The 18,382-nt window shown below is 38.4% G+C and overlaps 1 protein-coding gene across 1 annotated transcript in view; it reads right to left on the reverse strand.

The window, feature by feature from the left end:
• The window catches only part of ttn.2 (titin, tandem duplicate 2), a 178,045-nt gene that overhangs the window by 148,670 nt on the left and 10,993 nt on the right, over positions 1-18,382 (reverse strand). The window contains 27 exon segments of the mRNA XM_046845789.1: positions 2,314-2,706; positions 2,938-3,126; positions 3,240-3,365; positions 3,460-3,744; positions 4,206-4,437; positions 4,559-4,727; positions 4,827-4,968; positions 5,057-5,317; positions 6,179-6,439; positions 6,521-6,781; positions 6,877-7,140; positions 7,237-7,497; positions 7,767-8,027; positions 8,140-8,403; positions 9,289-9,561; positions 9,679-9,945; positions 10,775-11,056; positions 11,151-12,847; positions 12,959-13,127; positions 13,204-13,368; positions 13,703-13,944; positions 14,582-14,820; positions 15,177-15,640; positions 16,330-16,472; positions 16,556-16,898; positions 17,061-17,319; positions 18,277-18,342. Coding sequence (XP_046701745.1) covers positions 2,314-2,706; positions 2,938-3,126; positions 3,240-3,365; positions 3,460-3,744; positions 4,206-4,437; positions 4,559-4,727; positions 4,827-4,968; positions 5,057-5,317; positions 6,179-6,439; positions 6,521-6,781; positions 6,877-7,140; positions 7,237-7,497; positions 7,767-8,027; positions 8,140-8,403; positions 9,289-9,561; positions 9,679-9,945; positions 10,775-11,056; positions 11,151-12,847; positions 12,959-13,127; positions 13,204-13,368; positions 13,703-13,944; positions 14,582-14,820; positions 15,177-15,640; positions 16,330-16,472; positions 16,556-16,898; positions 17,061-17,319; positions 18,277-18,342 — 7,978 coding nt within the window.

Here is an 18,382-nt window from a genome sequence, read left to right on the forward strand (position 1 = left end):
AGTGGTTTTTGCATGTATAGTGGAGTCTGAGGAAGTTGAGGAACTTGGCTTTCCAGACAAGGCTGATTTTTGCTGAACGACAACATCGACTGCAACGAATTTCGACCATGCATTTAAAGGTATCTCATCTGTGGCCTCAAGAACAAGAAGATTACTTGCCAATGGCTGGACTTGTTCAGTCTTTATTAGAGAGTCATGCTCTGTTTGTTTATGGAAATCAGACCTTTGAGTTTGCAGAGTGGCCATTTTTCTCAAAGAAGATTTAAAAGTAGCCACATCTTCAGATTTTACTGAAGTTTTTTCCACAGGGGATGTGGTGCTTTGTTTATGCACAGGGATATCAGATCTTCCTTCTTGTATAGATGCTCTGGCTATAAAGGTCGGATCTGATAAATAAAATTCTTCCTGAGAAGAAACAATATTCTTACTTGATTTTTCTAAAGGTGTTGAAAGTTTTGGAACCTGACCAAAATGTACATCTGAAATAAGACAACTGTGCTGTTTATTTCCATCAATCTCTCCCTCTTGTGGCAGTCCTTGATCTTGTTTAGCCTCCATAACCAATTGCATTTGGTCTTGTCGTGAAATCATGCTTCGATCATGAATGACATCTTCATGAGAGACAACAGCAATGTTCTTATTTGACCTGTGAGACAGAGTTAATGATTTCTGAATGCAAACTCCTTTCACAATAGGAGATTGTTTGAGTGGCATATCAAAGATGAAAGAATCACTTGGCAGATTTTGGTCTTGCTGGACCTCCAGACCTTGATCTTTTTGCTTAGTATATACAGTAGAGACAGGTAATGCTATTTGAAGTGGGTCAGTAATTCTCTCACTTTGCTGTCTGGAAGACATTGATTTTTGGCGAAAATCAACACATTTTGGAATTGCTTCTGTTGCTCTCTCAGGGGTGAATGCAAATGGTACAATGTTACTTGGTAGTTCTTGATATTGTTGAGCTTGTAGATCTTGTTGTGCCTGTAGTAAATCACCATGGCTAATTTCATCCTTTCCTTGAAAGGTGTATGACTTCAAAAAAGGTTCATCTGCTTCTGGTTCAGCACTAGCCAATTCAGAGCTAATTCCTCCTGTCAATAAAGAAATTTCAGCACTTTCTTTCGGTATGTATTTTTCTATATACATTGTGGATGTAGTAAAACCAGGATCTTCAAAATATGGTTTAGGTTTTTCAGTACATCCTGCAGCAGATGTAAATACTTTTGTAGAAATCTTGGGTGATTGCTGTGTTTGTGCTTGATCGAGTAAAATCTGTGATTGTTTTAAAAATATATCCGATGTCTTTGTGACTATACTGGGATCAGAAAAAGGGACTTCTTCATGGCTACCAATAATAATGCTCTTACTTGACTTTCCATAAGAGTCTGATGATTCTGTAAAGTCACCACCTTTTGCATCAGCTTTTGAAAAAGAAAAAGATGTCTCGTTCTCTTTTTGATAGATAAGAGGTTTCTGTGACAAGTTCTGTGCATCTAAAGATAAAGCTTGCTCACTTGATAACATCATGTCTGTAGTATTACTACTAGGAGCAGTTGGCATTGTAAAATCTTCATAAACTTTTGTAGCAGTTTGTTTGCTTGAAGATTTCTCAGGTGAGGTTTCAGAGAAAAAAGAATACATTGAAAGCTTTTGCTCTTCACGGCCTTCCAAATCTTGTGACTGTTTCCTTATTTCTGTTTCACTAAGTACTGTGGGGTCTGCCATACATAAGTAATCACCCATTCTTTCATGTGGCTTTTTAGCTGGACTAGACAGTTGCTGAATCTCCACATTGCTAATAGATTGTGATGTCATTGAAGATCGATCAGGTGTAGTTCCAGCAGAAAACAAACTATCACTTGGCAGAACAAGTTCTTGTTTATCCACTGCCCCTTCGTGTAGAGTAGGTTTTAATCTTTCAAACAGTTGTTTTTGAAGACTGGTTGTTTTTGTAAGGGATTTTTCAGACCGTGACATACTCTCATTAGCACGATCTTTAGAGGTTTCATCTGATCGATACAAAGAAATACGTTAGGCAAGTAGATAAGGAATGCTACAGTAATGCTAATTGGTGGAACTACAGTACAGTTTGCAACAATAGTGTATAAGAAGAGTGGATTACAAACGTGTTTTTGCTAAGTAGCCTTTATAATGTCACCACAAGCTCAGGTTTAATTTTGTGCTGTTAGTAAGAGTGATTGAAAAGTCTCACTGTGGACAATCTGTGACAAGCTTCAGTTGAGGGAAAAGGTGCGCTTACAGTTAATCAGAGTGCGTTATTGGAACACAAGAGTCTCATCTTATGTATATTACCTTCCATGGGGACTGTAAGGGTTGCTGTACAAACAGCCTCTCCAGCAGAATTGGTTGCTTTGCAAGTGTACTCTCCAGCATGCTCAGAGAAAGTATCAACTATGATTAGTGTAGCAATGCTCGTCATTTCATCATAATGGAAGACAATATTTTTATTTGATTTGACAGGTTCCTGACCATGAAACCAACTTATATCTGGTTTTGGAATGCCAGAGACACAAGCGTAAAATCTGGCCACTTCCCCATGAGGCACAGTGCAGCTTACAAGAGGTTGAACAAAAGTGGGCTTCTGATCAACCGGTTCCTTCGTTACACTCTTAAAGCTTGAAGAGAGACTGGACAAGGCATGCCACTGAGAGTCCTGAGATGTTATGTCAGTAATTTGTTTTTTCCCTGTGAGGAGGCATTGATTTGTCTTTAGCCATTTGATTTACCAAACATTTTTTCCAAAATCAAGATTTTCTAGGTGTTCAAAACTCCAACTAGTACAGGTCCAAAACCAATAGCAACACCCAATGCACTTGTAATCATTTGCAAATAATAAATAGTTACCCAATCACATTCATTAGCAGATGCATGAATGCAGTAAAATGAACATTCTATAATAAAGTATGTTAAACTCACCCTCCAGTTGAAGTACAGCGGAGCAGGAAACCATTCCAGCAGAATTACGAGCAACACATGTGTACTCTCCTTCATCCTCAGGATAAACTCTGGCAATCTCTAGCTGGCAGCTGTCATCAAACTGAGACATTCTGAAGAAGTTTGACTGTTTGATCTCTTTGTCTTTGCAGAACCAGGTAATTGTCAGATCTAGAAACAGTAGCAAACAGCAATTTCTTTACTGACTTTGTCTTTTGTGTGCACATAGAACATAAACCAAGGGAGATGTAGTCGGAGAGTCTGTCAGCATATCAGGTGCTTACCTTCTCCAGACACGCGACACTGAAACCTGGCAGATGCTCCTTCAGTGGCAGATGCGTGTTGTATTGGGGATATAATCACAGGTGGGGATAAAGGTGCACCGGTGTCAGGTGAAACAACCTCAGGCACTATGTGAGAATATGGAGAATATGCGTTAATAATAATAGTAATAATAATTATAGTCATTTGGTGGAGCTCAATCAAAAGCATTTTGAAGTTTACCTTCAACGTTCAGTGAGGCAGAGCTGGTGGCCTGGCCATAGTCATTTTTTGCCTCACAGTTGTACAAAGCTGCGTCCTCTGGGAAAACTTCAATGAGTAGAAGAGTGTGTTCGTTTCCTTCTCTCTGGAACTTGCACTTGAATCCAGGAGATAATGCCTTCGAGTTCTTGTACCAGGAGACCTGGGGCTGAGGGATGCCGGTCACTTCCACTGAGAAGCGTGCAGGTTTACCAGCCTCGACAGACAAAGGCTCCATATGCCTGATGATCTGAGGAGGCTCGGGAACTGGGGACAAGCAAATAAAGTCTAATGAGAAGGAGCAAAGTCACATAGTATAAAATCTGGCTGTGACATACATATGTACTGCGGGGACAAAAAAGGATTCAAATAAGTGTCATTATTGTGATGATTGCTATGTTTTAGCAGGCAATTCTTTTAATTCTAACTGATGCTTTGTGTAGCCTCTCATTTTAAGATCTGTCCAGGGTACTGTTAAAACCTGGAAGTTTTAGTAGTGGTGAACTGATGGAAGAAATGAAACAGATTGATTAATGTAATTATTTTATTTGTATTTAATATTCCATTAATCGACAGATTGCAAACTATAATTACTTTTTCCTATGGTTCTCCCTGTGCATATAAATATCCATTACCCATGGTTTAATTTTTGCTATTTCAGTGGAGAGTAGTTAACTGATTAAATAAACACATCGAATGAAAAGTTAGAACACAGAAACAACACTTACTGTTCACATGTAGTGTCACTACACTTCTGTTCTTCCCAGCAATGAAAGTATATTCTCCAGCATCAGTCCTCAGAGTTTCGGTGATTGTCAAACGATGGATTTTCCTGATGGACACATAGCTATAACGCTTATCAAGCGTGAACTGAATTTCAGCACCATTCCTGAGCCAGCGTCCTTCAATGTCATCCTCATTAACCTCAAATTCCAGTGTAGCTCTTTGCTGCTCAAGCACCTGAAAAAAAAAAGAGATTTACTGTGAGCGTTAACAGTTATGACCATTAGTAACCATTGTATATGGCAACATTATGGTTCCAGTCGCAAGATATCGAAAGAGTTTGCGTGTAAATAAGTACCGTTACTTCCTTCTCGACAGGTTCGCTAATGCGGACATCTTTGCCCTCGACTGTGAGATGAGCTTTGGATATGCTTGACCCAGCAACCACTGAGTATTCCCCAGCATCAGACATTCGAACAGTCTGTATTAATAAGCGCTGAATGTATTTGTCTGTAGTAACTTTGAACCTGCAGGGTTTAATACAAAATTAAATCAGAAATCTTGACTCATCAAACGCAATTGTAATATCAAATGACTTAAAAACTCTGCTTAGTAAAAGCTATTACCTTTCGGATAGCTCAAACTCCTGCCCGTTTTTCATCCATGTGACTTGAACATTGGGTTCGGAGAGCTCACATTCGAAGATGGCTTTTTTCTTCTCAGTCACCTTGATATCTTTGATGTGTTTTGTAAACTCGATGACACGAGCTAGAGATTAGAAAAGGAGGACCAAGTTAAGTGCCTAGAGAATGGACTGAAATACAAATCGCTGTTAAGGGATGAAGTAAGAACTTACCTTCGACAAACAGCTTTGCTGATGTTTGAGCAGATCCTGCAACAAACTTGTACTCTGCACTATCCCCAAAGTGCACATTACGGATAGTGAGCGAGTGTGTGAGCTGTCTCGAACGAGTCTGGCACCTGTCGGTGGATCTAATCTCTACACCATTCTTCAGCCATTTGTAGGTAATACCCTCATAATTAACGGTCACTTCGAATGTAATGGTGTCTTTCTCTTGAGCATTGAGGTCTTTGAGCATGGAGGTAATGAGTATAGCTTTAAAAAGAAACAAGAACAGAAATCTTAACTTTTTACATCAAAATGTATGGGTTATTTTGCATTCTTACATTTTTTCATGAACCTGTTTATGATGAGATTTTATACTTATTTCAATTTTGATATATAATCTAATAAATTATTACTTCATTCTGTTAAGTCTGAGGTGACAATATCATTGCATGGGTTGCCAGTCCATAGCAAAACATTCACACCTATGAGCAGTTTGGACTAGCCCATCTTCTTAGTCTTTTAAGATTTGGTACAAGACAAGACAACCTGCAAATTCACGTTAATGGGGGAACTTGCAAAACATCAGTAACCTGAGTTCAGGCTCAAACTGAAAACCTTTACAGCCCTGTGCCACATCATGAATTCATATTTAGTTGTATTTTAATATACAGTGGTCCCCCAGAACTCGTGGGAGTTACGTTCTAAAAGTTCGGAAAATCCGTGGATTTTGGACGCACCCCCGCAGCCCCTATGGTACCTTGGTGAATTTCATTTCGACATTACGCCAGTAATTTGGTTCCTTTTTTTATGCAGACTAAACAGAAAATGTGAAGTAATGGACATAAATGCTTTATTTATCACTTAAAATGAATAATACAATAATGTGGTTAAACAAATTTTAATGAAATTTGTTAGTGAAAACATAGTTTAAAATGTTGTTCCTAACATTCTTGAACATTCGGTCCCACTTTGGATTCTCGCGAATTTTAAGATAATCCGCAACTTGCTGTTAGTCAGGTTCCAAATGAGAACCCTCAAATTTTCCGAGCCGCAAGTTCACAACCCGCAAATTATCCTGGGTTGACTGTAGTAGAAAGGAATAAGAAAAGAAATGTTTGAAAAACTTACGGCTGACAGTCAGAGTGGCTGAGACTTTGTCATTTCCACAGACAAATGTGTATTCCGCACCATCATCTCTGCTGGTATTCATGATCTTCAGTTGATGCAGTTTGCCCTGCACCACTATTCTGAACTTTTCGCTCATTTCGATCTCAACTCCATTTTTCAGCCAGGTGGACGGGACGTTAAAGTGTGAAACTTCACATTCAAAAGTGGCCATTTGAGTCTCTGGAATCTCAATATTCTTCATGGGTTTTGTGACCCTCAAAGCTAAAAAAAAAAAAATGCAACAAATTAGCCGTGCACTTAGATGCGTTAAAATGCTATTTGAAACATTTACAATATACTTACACTCAACATGTAAATATGCACTGCACTGCACGTGTCCCACGACAGCCGTGTATTCTCCATCCATGCTTTCCTCAACATTGGAAATAACCAGCTTGTGAGCTTTGCGCTCCGAAAGGATCTGGATATTTGCACTTGGCTGTAGCTCATGGTTCTTGAACATCCATTTGACTGGGACATTATCATGGGATACACTTAACTCAAAGGAAGCAGTAGAATTTAGCAGCGCAGTCACATCTTTTGGCTTTTTCACAATTTTAATTGCTGAAAAAAATATAATTAAACAATGGGTTTAAAAACAGGCAGGTTCCTATCCACAGAAAAACACAATGTAAAGTAAAGTCAACTTTAGGACTTACTCTCAACATTAAGTCTTGCATTAGCAGTGAGTTTTCCAAGTTTGAATCCATAAACAGATTCATCCTGGGTATTACAATTCTTTATTTTCAGGGTGTGAACCAAACCGTCCACTGTGATTTCATATTTATCGCTCGGAAGAATTTCAACTCCGTTCTTGATCCACTGGGACCCTTTCACGTCCAAATGAGTGAGTTCAATACTGAACACGGCCTCTTGAGTCTCAATGACTGTTTGATTCTTTAGCGTCTTCTTGACCTTCACAGCTGTTAAAAAACATAAGAATGTATTTATAATGATTGATATAATTTGAAATACTGCAAGTTTGTAAAATTAATAAATAAAATAAAATAAATATATACCTTCAACTTTTAGGTTAGCTGAGGTCTTCGAGTTTGCCACCTGGTATGTGTACTCTCCAATATCTTGCGGTCTTGAGATGGCAATGACTAACCGTCGTACAACACCAATCTCTTCACTTATGACATTATCACTGAAATCAACATGGTGTCCATCCTTAATCCACTTTCCTTCAGCAGATGCGCTGGCAACTTCACACTCAAGCACAGCTGTCTGGGATTCTGCCACAGTTACATCCTGTAGTGGTTTGTTTATAGCACCACCTAGTGGGACAGAATAAAGCATAATGTTATTGACTGAACCTTTATACTAGGTATGTGTATCTCCATAAATGGGGCAGATGTGATTCGCATCTCGATGCATAGCCAACGATACAATAAATTATTTAAACATATGAAGCATCCGATTTCAATTTGTATCTCATTATCAACTGTTTTTTTTATGCTACCATCTTTCCTACTCTATAAAAATGCCTGAGTCTGGAAGTAAATAGATGTTGGTCCTAGTTAACTGAAGTGTAACAATGTCTCACCTGACACTGTAAGTGTGGCACTTGAAGTCTTTTCACCAGCTGCAAACACATACTGGCCCTCTTCATCTTTCATGGCGTTGAGAACAATGAGACTGTACTTTGTGCCCTTGGAATCAATTTTGTACCTGGGACCAGCCTTCAGAGATTGACCCTTAAAAGTCCAGAAAGCATCAATGCCAGTATGAGACAGCTCAACCTCAAAAGTGACATTTTGGGTCTCGGTGCACACACGGTCCTGCATGTGCTTTACAATGCTGACCTCTGAAAGAAGCAGAGTTAAATCTATTAAAGTAGCCGCATACTGGTACATTGCAATCGTCACTGGAAATTATAAAGTATTGCTGTGTATTAGGTAATTAAAAAAAAAACTTACTCTCAACAGTGAGCTTGCATGATGAATCAACTCTGCCAACAACCAGTTTATATTGTCCTTCATCAGAAGCATATGCCCTGTTCAGTACCAGTCGCTGTTTGGAGCCCTTGGCCACAATTTGGACTCTTTCGCTAGCAGTCAAAAGTTTGTCATTATGGTACCATTTCACTGAGCTCACATCGGCAGCTGAGATTTTGGCTTCTAGCACAGCCTTCGTGCCTTCAATTGTGCTAACATCCTTTAGAGGTGTTACAATGCCGATTGCTAAAATGGATCAAAAGAAATTATTAAATATTAAGCAATGAAAACATTTTAGAGAACATTTTGCAGGAAGTTAAAATTAAAAAAAAAAGATTCTTCTTTAACTCAAATGTATGTTTTCATCATTTCTAATTCATGCATCCTTTAGTACTTCTCTATGGGCTAATCTGTTATACAGTTAATAACTCTGGGAATTGTCAAGTCAATGCTTCAGTGAGCGAGGACTTTTCTAGAGAAATTAATTTCAAAGTTATGTTTAAGTATCTGGAAATTTCTCATTTGACATGTTTTCCACCACTCTTTGTTTCTTTCGTTTTATTTTTGATCAGTGGAAAGAGCAAAGGAATGTTTGGAAGTCCTAAGAGGTCATGAAAAATGTTTTTCTTTTTTTGTTTAACAACATCATTTTCTCACCATAAACAAAGTTGTTTTCTTGTGGACTAGACATAACAATAGTTGTTTTCTCATGATCTCAACATGACAAACGTTTTCTCGTTATTATGACCTGGTTTTCTAATGATCTCAATGTTAAAACCCTTTTTCTTATGACAAATATATATTGTGAGAAAGTCTTGGGCCTTGTGAATGTTTCTGGTGTATAGCAAACCAGACAACCCCCTTCTCATGTGTTGGACAGACCGACACAGAGCTATTTTAGTTTGAGTAAGTCCCTGATCAAAGAAAAAACTAATGATTTTGTGATAATGCTGCCTCTAGAAGATGCTCTTATACCGAATACACAGAAAAATTAAGTACTGATCATGTGGAAACAAGAAAGAAAAATATACTATAATGCATGGCCTCTTATGATTTCCAAAGGAAACAAAAAAACACCCCATGTGGTAAATAAAACTCAAATTGAGAACTGGTGTACAAGCAGAACCTTACTTTGAACGGTTAGTTTTCCTGAAGTGGAAATGAAATGAGCGGGGACGTTAAAGGCGTACATTCCAGCGTCCTCTTTGGTGGCGTTTTCAATAAGGAGCTTGTGTACCAGTTTGTCGATAACAATGTGAATTCTATCAGTGGCAGAGATCGGTTGACCATTCTTTGACCAAGTGCCCTCCACATTCTCCTGAGAGAATCGCACTTCCAGCTGAGCAATATCACCTTCGCAGACGGTTATGTCAGAAAGACCTTGCATCATTGTAACTGGTCGCACTGTAGGAAGAAGAGATATGGGGTAGGATAAGACCATCACATGGTATATCTCAAAATATCATGCATACAAAATATGTACAGATCAAAATATATGGTAGATCATGTACATAAACTTACATTTCATCTTCAGGGTTGCGCTTGTTGTTAAATCCCGCACTTTGAAAGTGTATTTGCCTTGGTCTTCTTTCTTCACATCCTTGACACACAGGCTGTGTCTTCCTCGGCGAGAGGACATTACATACTTCAAGCCTGGTGTAATCTCTTTGTTCTCGAAGTACCAGGTGCCTTCAGCGTCCTCACGGGACACTTCACACTCAAACTCCCCTGCATATGACTCTGGCACTTCAACACTTTCCAAATTCTTCACAATTTCAAGTAGTGCACCTACAAAATTACACATAGTTAAGTTTTTGATGTTCAACACCAGTGGTGGATGAAGTACACAAACCATGTAAAATATTACTCCAGTAAAAATTGCTTCCTTTAAATTTTTAAATATATACAAAAGTATTTGCCTTTAAATGTACTTAAGTATCCAAAGTACTATGATTTATTATTGCTGAAATGTTCCTATTATCATTTTTGTCACAAGACTCTTTGCTTAATCAACTCAGTTTATATGTAACGACTACTGTTTCTCTTAGCACCACAATCTATAAATAGAATGATATTAATGAGTCAAACACTGATTGATATCTATTCACGTTATCATGAACCCAAAAACTTTCTTTTTAACTACTTAGAAAAAAAATCACGCAAATAATGTCACGGGTGTTGTGGCGAGTTCGAGTCAGGAGTTTCTTCCTGCTGTTTGCTTGCTGTTGTACTGACACTAAACTGTATGATGGTGATACGTAGATACACCAAGCAGAAATCAAAACAAGTTCAAAACAGCGTGCGCTCTACACTGATTGGTGACTTGCTGTGTGATTGACCAGTTTTTGTTCCACTCATGAATAAATAAATAAAAAATGACTGATTCCCAAAATGTAGTTAAGAAAAAGTACCATGTTTGACTTTGAAATGTAGTAAAGTGAAAGTCTCCCAAATTGGAAATACTTATATTTAAATTACAAATACGCAAGAAAACTACTTAAGTACAGTAATGAATAACATTCACTTTGTTACTATTCACCACTGTATAAAACACACAATGTGTTCCATTTGTATGAGTCATTAGACCCTTTGTAAATGATGTAATCATTATACAAACCTTCAACATGAAGTCTGGCTGATGTTCTGATGTGGTCATCCTCAACAAGAGCACAAGAGTATTCAGCATCATCATTCATGCTGATAACCAGGACAGACAGAAAATGTACTTTTCTGTCAGAGTGCATCCTGTATTTATCTCCAGAGAAAATCTCAACATTGTTCTTCAACCATTTAACCTTAATAAATGGCTCGTTTGTTTCGCATTCAAAGGTCACCATGTTGTCCTTTTCTTTGGCATATAAATCCTCTATTTGCTGAGTGAAGGTTACAATTTGCTTGGCTAAAATAAAAAAAATAAAAAGATGATTTTAATTCATTTCGCAAATATATTTTCAATATAGTAATTTTATTGCAGAAATAATCATGATACATACCTTGCACCAGTAGGAAGGCATGGCTTGATGTCTCTCCTGCAATATTAATAGCTTTTACCATAATGCTAGCCGAGTCTTCGGCTGAGACATCTCTAACAACCAGCTCACAGACATGGTCTTCAGGCCAGTACCAATAAATCCGCTCAGATTTTTCCAACAAGATTCCATTCTTGAACCACTGACATTCAGGCTCTGGTTTACCTACAACTCTGCAACGGAAGCGTACTTCATCACCCAAGGTGACAGTCTGGCTCCGAATGCGTTCTAAAATCTTTGGTGCCTCCATGCTGGGGGAAAGAGCAAATTTCTCAGGCTTGATTGTAGGAATAGTAAGCTTGCCTTCCTCTTCAATCTTCTTTTTCTCAGCTTCAGTGATCTGCTTAGTCCAGTGCAGAAGTTCCTCCTTTCTCTTTCTCAACATGTCTTCATAGGACTCGTCCTTCTTGCGAGATTTAAACTCCACTGAGGAAATGGCCTCATAGTAGCCTTCCTCAGTTCTGCGTTTGAATTTGCTTCTTAATTCCTCTGTCTCTTCTGTAGACCTCTCATGAACAACTCTCTCAGCCCTCCTCAGCTTGACCACCTCTTTAGATTGTGAGGTCTCAGCAGGTTTATCCACTTTAACAACATCAAAAGATACTCTGCCATGCTCAGGGCCAGGGCCTTCTGGAACCTTAATCTCAGGAGCACGCCGCAGGATTGATCGGAAGTCCTCCTTCTGTTTGATCTCTAGCTTCACTGTGTTTTCTGCAGTACCCTCTGGGTTCTCCGCCAATACTTTGACATCTCCAGAATCGTAAGATTTGCAGTCCACAATCTCAAGATAGTGAATGCCATCATATAAAAGTCTAAATCTTTTGCTCTTGCGAATAAGCTGTCCATTCAGGTACCAGTTGACTTTTGGGCTTGGGTATCCAGTTACTCTGCAACGGAATTTTGCAGTTTCTCCTTCCAGGACTCTAATAGGCTCTGGAAGCAAGACAATCTCAGGCTTAGTTTTTTCAGTGATTTCATCTCCAGTAACTCCAGCAGGAGCGCCCTCATGAGCAATGCGTTCAATTTCATCTATTCTTGGCCCCCTCCGACCCTCAGGCAACTGACTTTCCTCCACAAGGCTCTTCTCATCTTTTACAATCAGAGTGGCTGAGGTTTGGTCAACACCAAATTTGTTGGTAGCTCTGCATGTGATGACACCACTGTCTCTGGAATATGCAACCTCATAGTCCAGACTGCAATAACCAAATTCATTGATCATGCGTAGTCTGTTAGCAGCTTCCAGGGGCTTGCCATCGTGCAGCCACTCAACAACCATTGTGGGATCACCAATAGGGGTGAGTCTGCATTCAAAGTGTACAGCACCAAAACGCTTCAGTCTTACTGAGGTCAGTTTCTTTTTGAAGTGAGGCTTCTGTTGTTTCTCCTTGTCATAAAGGTCACCCTCCTCCCACTGTTCCTGTCCATAGCGGAGATGCAGTGGCTCCAATTCTGGTGCAGCGATTTCCTTAGCTTTGTAAGTTCCCTTAGGAATAATAAGTTTTCTTTCTGGTTGAGGTTCAGTGAACTCCACCTCCACGTTGACGCGGCAGCGTGTGGTATCACGTCCAGCTTTATTAATTGCAGTAGCAGTGTACCATGCACTATCCGAACCAGTAGTTTGGGGGATCTTGAAATGTGCTTCCCCTTTGGTTCCTTCAATCCTGAAAAATTATAGCATTTTAATTTGTAAGCATTATTTAAAAAATTGTACAAATAAAAATAAAGTATACCAAATGATTTTGGGTCATAACATTTAAATTCAGAACACTCACTTAATGTTTGGGTACTTATGAGGTGAGACAATGTCACTGTTTTTCAGCCAGACAATGTCAGGTAGTGGATTTCCAATGGCTTTGACCGCTAACTCAACCAAGGTTCCTTCCTTGACACTGACGTTCTTCAGCTTTTCGATGAACTGTGGTCTAATCAAGTTTTCCTTAGCTAAAAAATACAGATAGATATCAGTTTGTGTAATGATTTAGCGGTAAACGATATAGTTAAATGGGTGGGGAATTACCTTCTACAGTTAGAGTCATAGAAACGGTAGTTTTCCCAGCTCTATTTTGAGCAACAACTGTCCATTCTCCAGAGTCATGAGGCATAGCAGGCACCACAATCATTGACTGTGTTCCATCCTCTTTCACCACAATCTTGTGGGTGTAGTCATTCACCACTTGTTGCCCTTTATTAAAGACATTGAGAAATGAAAAGTCTACATTATTGCCTCTGTCAACTGTTTTTTTATATAAATTAACATTTGTAACTTATTAAACTAAATTAAGAGGGTTTCAGGACTGACAGTGTTTATGTATATCAGGTAACGCACACACACACTGTTGGTTAAAAATAAACTGCTAGTTACAAAACCAGATGATATAAAGATGAAATTAAAATGCCAAATATCTTTTTTTAAGTACGTCTTTATGTGCTACTATATAACCTGAATGTTAGTCTCAGTTTTTAAGAAAAACTCATGCGATATATATAAAATAGACCTCAGGTTTCATTTTACTTACCGTTATGGAACCAGAAAGTGTCAGGCATGGGCCTTCCAACAACTTTCAAATCAAATCTTGCAGTCTGTCCTTCTGCACACCTGAAGGACGATGGTTTCATGACAAATACAGGTTTGTAAAGCCTTTCCAACTGGGTCTCATCTGTCTCATCCAGTCTGCGAGCAGGAGAACGGCTAACAGAGCGTGCAGGGGAACGTCCAGGGGAGAGACTTATGGAGCGTGCAGACATAGGGGATTCGGACCTGCAATATGAGTAAAAAAAAAGCTGATTAATGCTTATATACTTTATTATATTTATATATAGTGTGGCCATACATGAAGTAGATTTGAATTAGATTTGAAAGATAGTACATTAATATTACCGGCATTTGGCAGGTGCACTTATCCTGAGAGGACCTACAATTATCTCATGCATACATCTGAGTAATTGAGGATTAAGGGCCTTGTTTAAGGGCTCAGAAGTGGCAAGTTAGTTGTGGTGGGATTTAAACTCACAACCTTCTAATCAGAAGTCCAACATCTTAACCACTGAGCTACCACTTCACGGGAAAGGATGTTTGGAAAACAGTATGTTTTCCTATGAGCATGTTTCTATATTTTAATTCTTCTGCATATGCTGAAACTGAAGACTCCTTCCACAGATTAGTGAAATAACATCTCCCTATGGAAACCCTGACCATACCAATGTTTAAACAATTTTCTAAACAACATTAATCTGTTCACTATTTGGATTAGACTATGTAAAGCTTCTGCCATATTGGTTCTTTTTTATCAACTGAAACTGATTTTATTTCAGCACATTAATACAGTAAAAACCTGTGACATGTCATTTGGTATAACTTGCCATCAGTTCTCAGGATACAAGAAAAAATAACTTACTGTACTCTCCGCATTGCTTCTGTCTGAGGATAAAAGGGCTGAGCAGCAGCTGTGGACTCCACGTAGAGTTTTCCGGAGCTGACGGCGTTCCCCTTCATGTTACTTGCTAATGCTGTGTAGACTCCTTCGTCTTCTGGAAGCACCACAGGAAGACGCAGAGTTGCTCGACCATCCAGAAGTACCTCCATCTGATAGCGGCCTCCATGCTTGATGCGCTTGCCATCTTTGTACCATGCAATCTATTAGAGGGGATTGTGGATGTCATTGTTTAGAACGGACAAAATGAATAAAAATTTGACATTACACCTGGCAAACAATTTAAACAAACTAAAATGTCTAGTTTTGATTCAAGATAATTCTTTTTTATTATTATTAATCAGTATTAATAATAAAGGAGTAATCAGTATCATACTATGTGCAATATGTTTTAATTTCCCTAGCACCTTTTGTGCTTTTGAATACTTTTTATATATAAAATATTTATTTCTTTCTCATTTATTTCTCATTTATATTTCATTTCTCTTGTAATCTTAAGCAATTTCTTGCAAAATAATTTCTATGGGGATTAATAACGTTTTATCTAATTTTATCTTACCTTTGGCAAGGGATTTCCTTCCATTTTGCAGTGGAATGTCACACCCATTCCCTCCATGATTCTGTAGCTTTTGACAGGTGTGCTGAAAGAGGATCCTACCGCCTCATGATCAGCTGCACTCAACAGCATTTCTTCTCCATCCTCAATCACCAGCTCACGATATGTAATCTTTAGGATTCTGATCTCAAGCTCATGAATGATCCTCTGCTCAATAACAGAAATGTGGAATTCCTGACAATAAAACAGACTCATTAGTTTTGTTGGTGCGTGTATGAATTATTCTTAATATGTTTAAATCTTTACCTTTTCTGAGGTGAATGTCATCATTTGTGCTTGCTGAGCCATCCTTCTCTGCATTTCATATTCTGCAGGGGGCAAGTCGGCCACCTTTGGCTCCTGAACTGTAGTGGTCACTTCTGTTTTGTATGTCACATCCTGTGTTTTTATATAAGCTTCATATTCCTCTGTAAAATGAAATATCATCTATTTTGAAGGGTTTCTGAGGCTTCGGTATTAACATGTAATTATTAACAATTTATACCAAAGCACATGGAAATGCTCAAATATGATTGGTCAGAAAGCTATATAGAAGCGTGGCTCAGACAGTAGGGTACATGGTTTGCATACACTGATCAGGCATAACATTATGACCACCTGTCTAATATTGTGTTGGTCCCCCATTTGCTGCTAAAACAGTTCTGACCCATTGAACATTTACAGCATTAACTTCTTCAGCAGTTTGAGCTACAGGAGCTCGTCTGTTGGATCGGTCCACACGGACCAGCCTTCGCTACCCACATGCATCAGTGGCCCTTGGCCACCCCTGTCGCCGGTTCCCCAGTGGTTCTTTCTTGGACCACTTTTGATAGACTGACCACTCCAGACCAGGAACATCCCACAAGAGCTGCAGGTTTGGAGATGTTCTAACCCAGTCATCTAGACGTCACAATTTGGCCCTGGTCAAACTCGCTCAAATTCTTATGCTTGCCCATTTTTCCATAAATATATTTATAAATATTTGCAGTGCTGTGGTAATAAGATTGTGGCATGTGCTACTATTTGAACGTTAAAATCCACTAAGTTATTAATCATCTTTCTAGCAGTCACAGATTATGTTTTAGTTTTTACATGATTAAATTTGTCCAGTACTGACCTTCTTCAAGAAGTTTTGTTGAGGCAGATACCTCTCCATGCTGGTTCTTGGCAGAGATAGTATACTCTCCAGCATCATCAGCAAATGTCATGGAGATTTCCAGTTTGCATTCTCTTGTGTCCTTATTGTAACTTACGCGATATCTGAAGATTAAGAAGATAGTTATACATTTTGCATTTCTACTCAATGGAAACTGATTGCCTTAGCAGTTGTGGCTCGCAAATACCTGTATCCAGATGTCAGTTGGACACCGTTTTTCTTCCAGTAGATGTGAGGTTTGGGGCTTCCTCCAATTTGGCAAGAAAACACAACACTGCCACCTTCCACAAGTTTCTGTGAAACTGGCTTTCTCACAAAGAACGGAGCTGCAGCTGCTACAGCATCCACGGTCTCAGGAGCAGCTCTGGCTTCAGTGGTTGTCACTTCTTTAGTCCTAAAATAATAGGTCAATATCAGTGTTAAATGTTCATGAAGTGTATATGTTAATCATATGATGGATATGAGCATATATTTTAGTTCTTACTCTTTCACCACAGTAATCTCTGCTCGAGTCTCAATCTCCTCAGACACTGAAATGTAAAAATGTGGTAAGATTTCTTAAATGATAATTAAGAAACTATACTTATATAGAACTTTTATACTACTAATTATATACTTGCATAGAACTATAATTTTATTTTATCCTAATAAAAAAAAATCCTAAAATCATTATAAAAGTTATTGAAAGATACCTTTAACAAGCAGGTAGCAGGAGGTGCTGATTGTTCCAGCCTCATTTGTAGCAGTACAAGTAAAACGTCCGCTATCCTCAGCAAAGGCCTCACGGATCATTAAACGGGCATATCCTTGCTCATATGTGATCTGGAAATCAATGGAGCTTTCAATCCTGTAGTCCTCTCTAAACCATATAATTGATGGTGTGGGGTGGCCTGAGATCTGGCACTCCAGGGTAACAGACTCTCCTTCAGTAACAGTCAGGTTCTTCAAGCCCTGAATCAAAGAAAACAAAGACTATCTGTTTAACCAGCTTTCCTGAAGATTAAAACAATTATTTGACAAATAACTAGATGCTGGTTATAGATATACTTAATATTTTTTCTTTAGAAGGAAACACATAATGGAAATGAAATAAGTACTGTTAAATAATGGAATTTATAATAAAATATTCTTCTATCCTGATTTTGAGTCATTTATTACACACAAGTAGAGACTAATATATAAAATAGAGATGTTCTTTTTTTTTTTTTTGTTCCAGTGAACTGCTTTGACGATTAATTGGCACTGATATTTAATTGCTGTAACTATAAGCAAAAATCCATACAGAAGGTTTTTCCGGGTCGCTGGAGCAGCGGAGAAGGTCTGCTCTAATTATACAGCAAGAGGGTGGCCTCTACAGGCAAATCAGTGACACCGGGTGCTTTGTACTATCTAGGGTATTTTTTTAAGTCTTTTATTTTCCTCAATATTTATTAACAATCAATGTATTCATATTTATTTCATTTTGCACATTTTCATGATTCTGTGCTTTTTTATTTTATTTTTATAATACATTTCAGTACGTAGTAGTAAGGGCCTTGCTCAAGAGCCCAAGAGTGGCACCTTGGCATTACCAAGGCCAGCGCCTCAACCACTAAACTACCACTTCCCCAATTAAAGGTAAACCATAGCCTGTATATGACATTTAATTAATTATTGCTGTGATCTGTTTAGCATTTAACCACAATAGTAAAATAGCCTGCAAGCACTGATATAGTGAATCAGTTTTTGCTTTATCATATGAAAATATGAGCCTACTATCTGTTTTAATTATCAGTCAACCACAAATTTGATTATTTCACATCCAAGTGCTAGAATATGTTTAATTGTATTGATGCTGAAAGCGTACTACTCTAATGGTTCATTAACCAAAAGATGGTCAAGACAGTGTAGAATGAACTAATAGCTTACAGCAACAACAGTTGGAGGAATACTTGGTTCCTTGGCAGCTGAGGGAACTGCAGCTGTTTCAAGAACCTGGAACAAACAAAACTTGTGTTAACATCTGAGTCAGCAG

This window comes from Silurus meridionalis, chromosome 3, assembly GCF_014805685.1.
Source record: "Silurus meridionalis isolate SWU-2019-XX chromosome 3, ASM1480568v1, whole genome shotgun sequence".
Lineage (NCBI taxonomy): Eukaryota > Metazoa > Chordata > Actinopteri > Siluriformes > Siluridae > Silurus > Silurus meridionalis.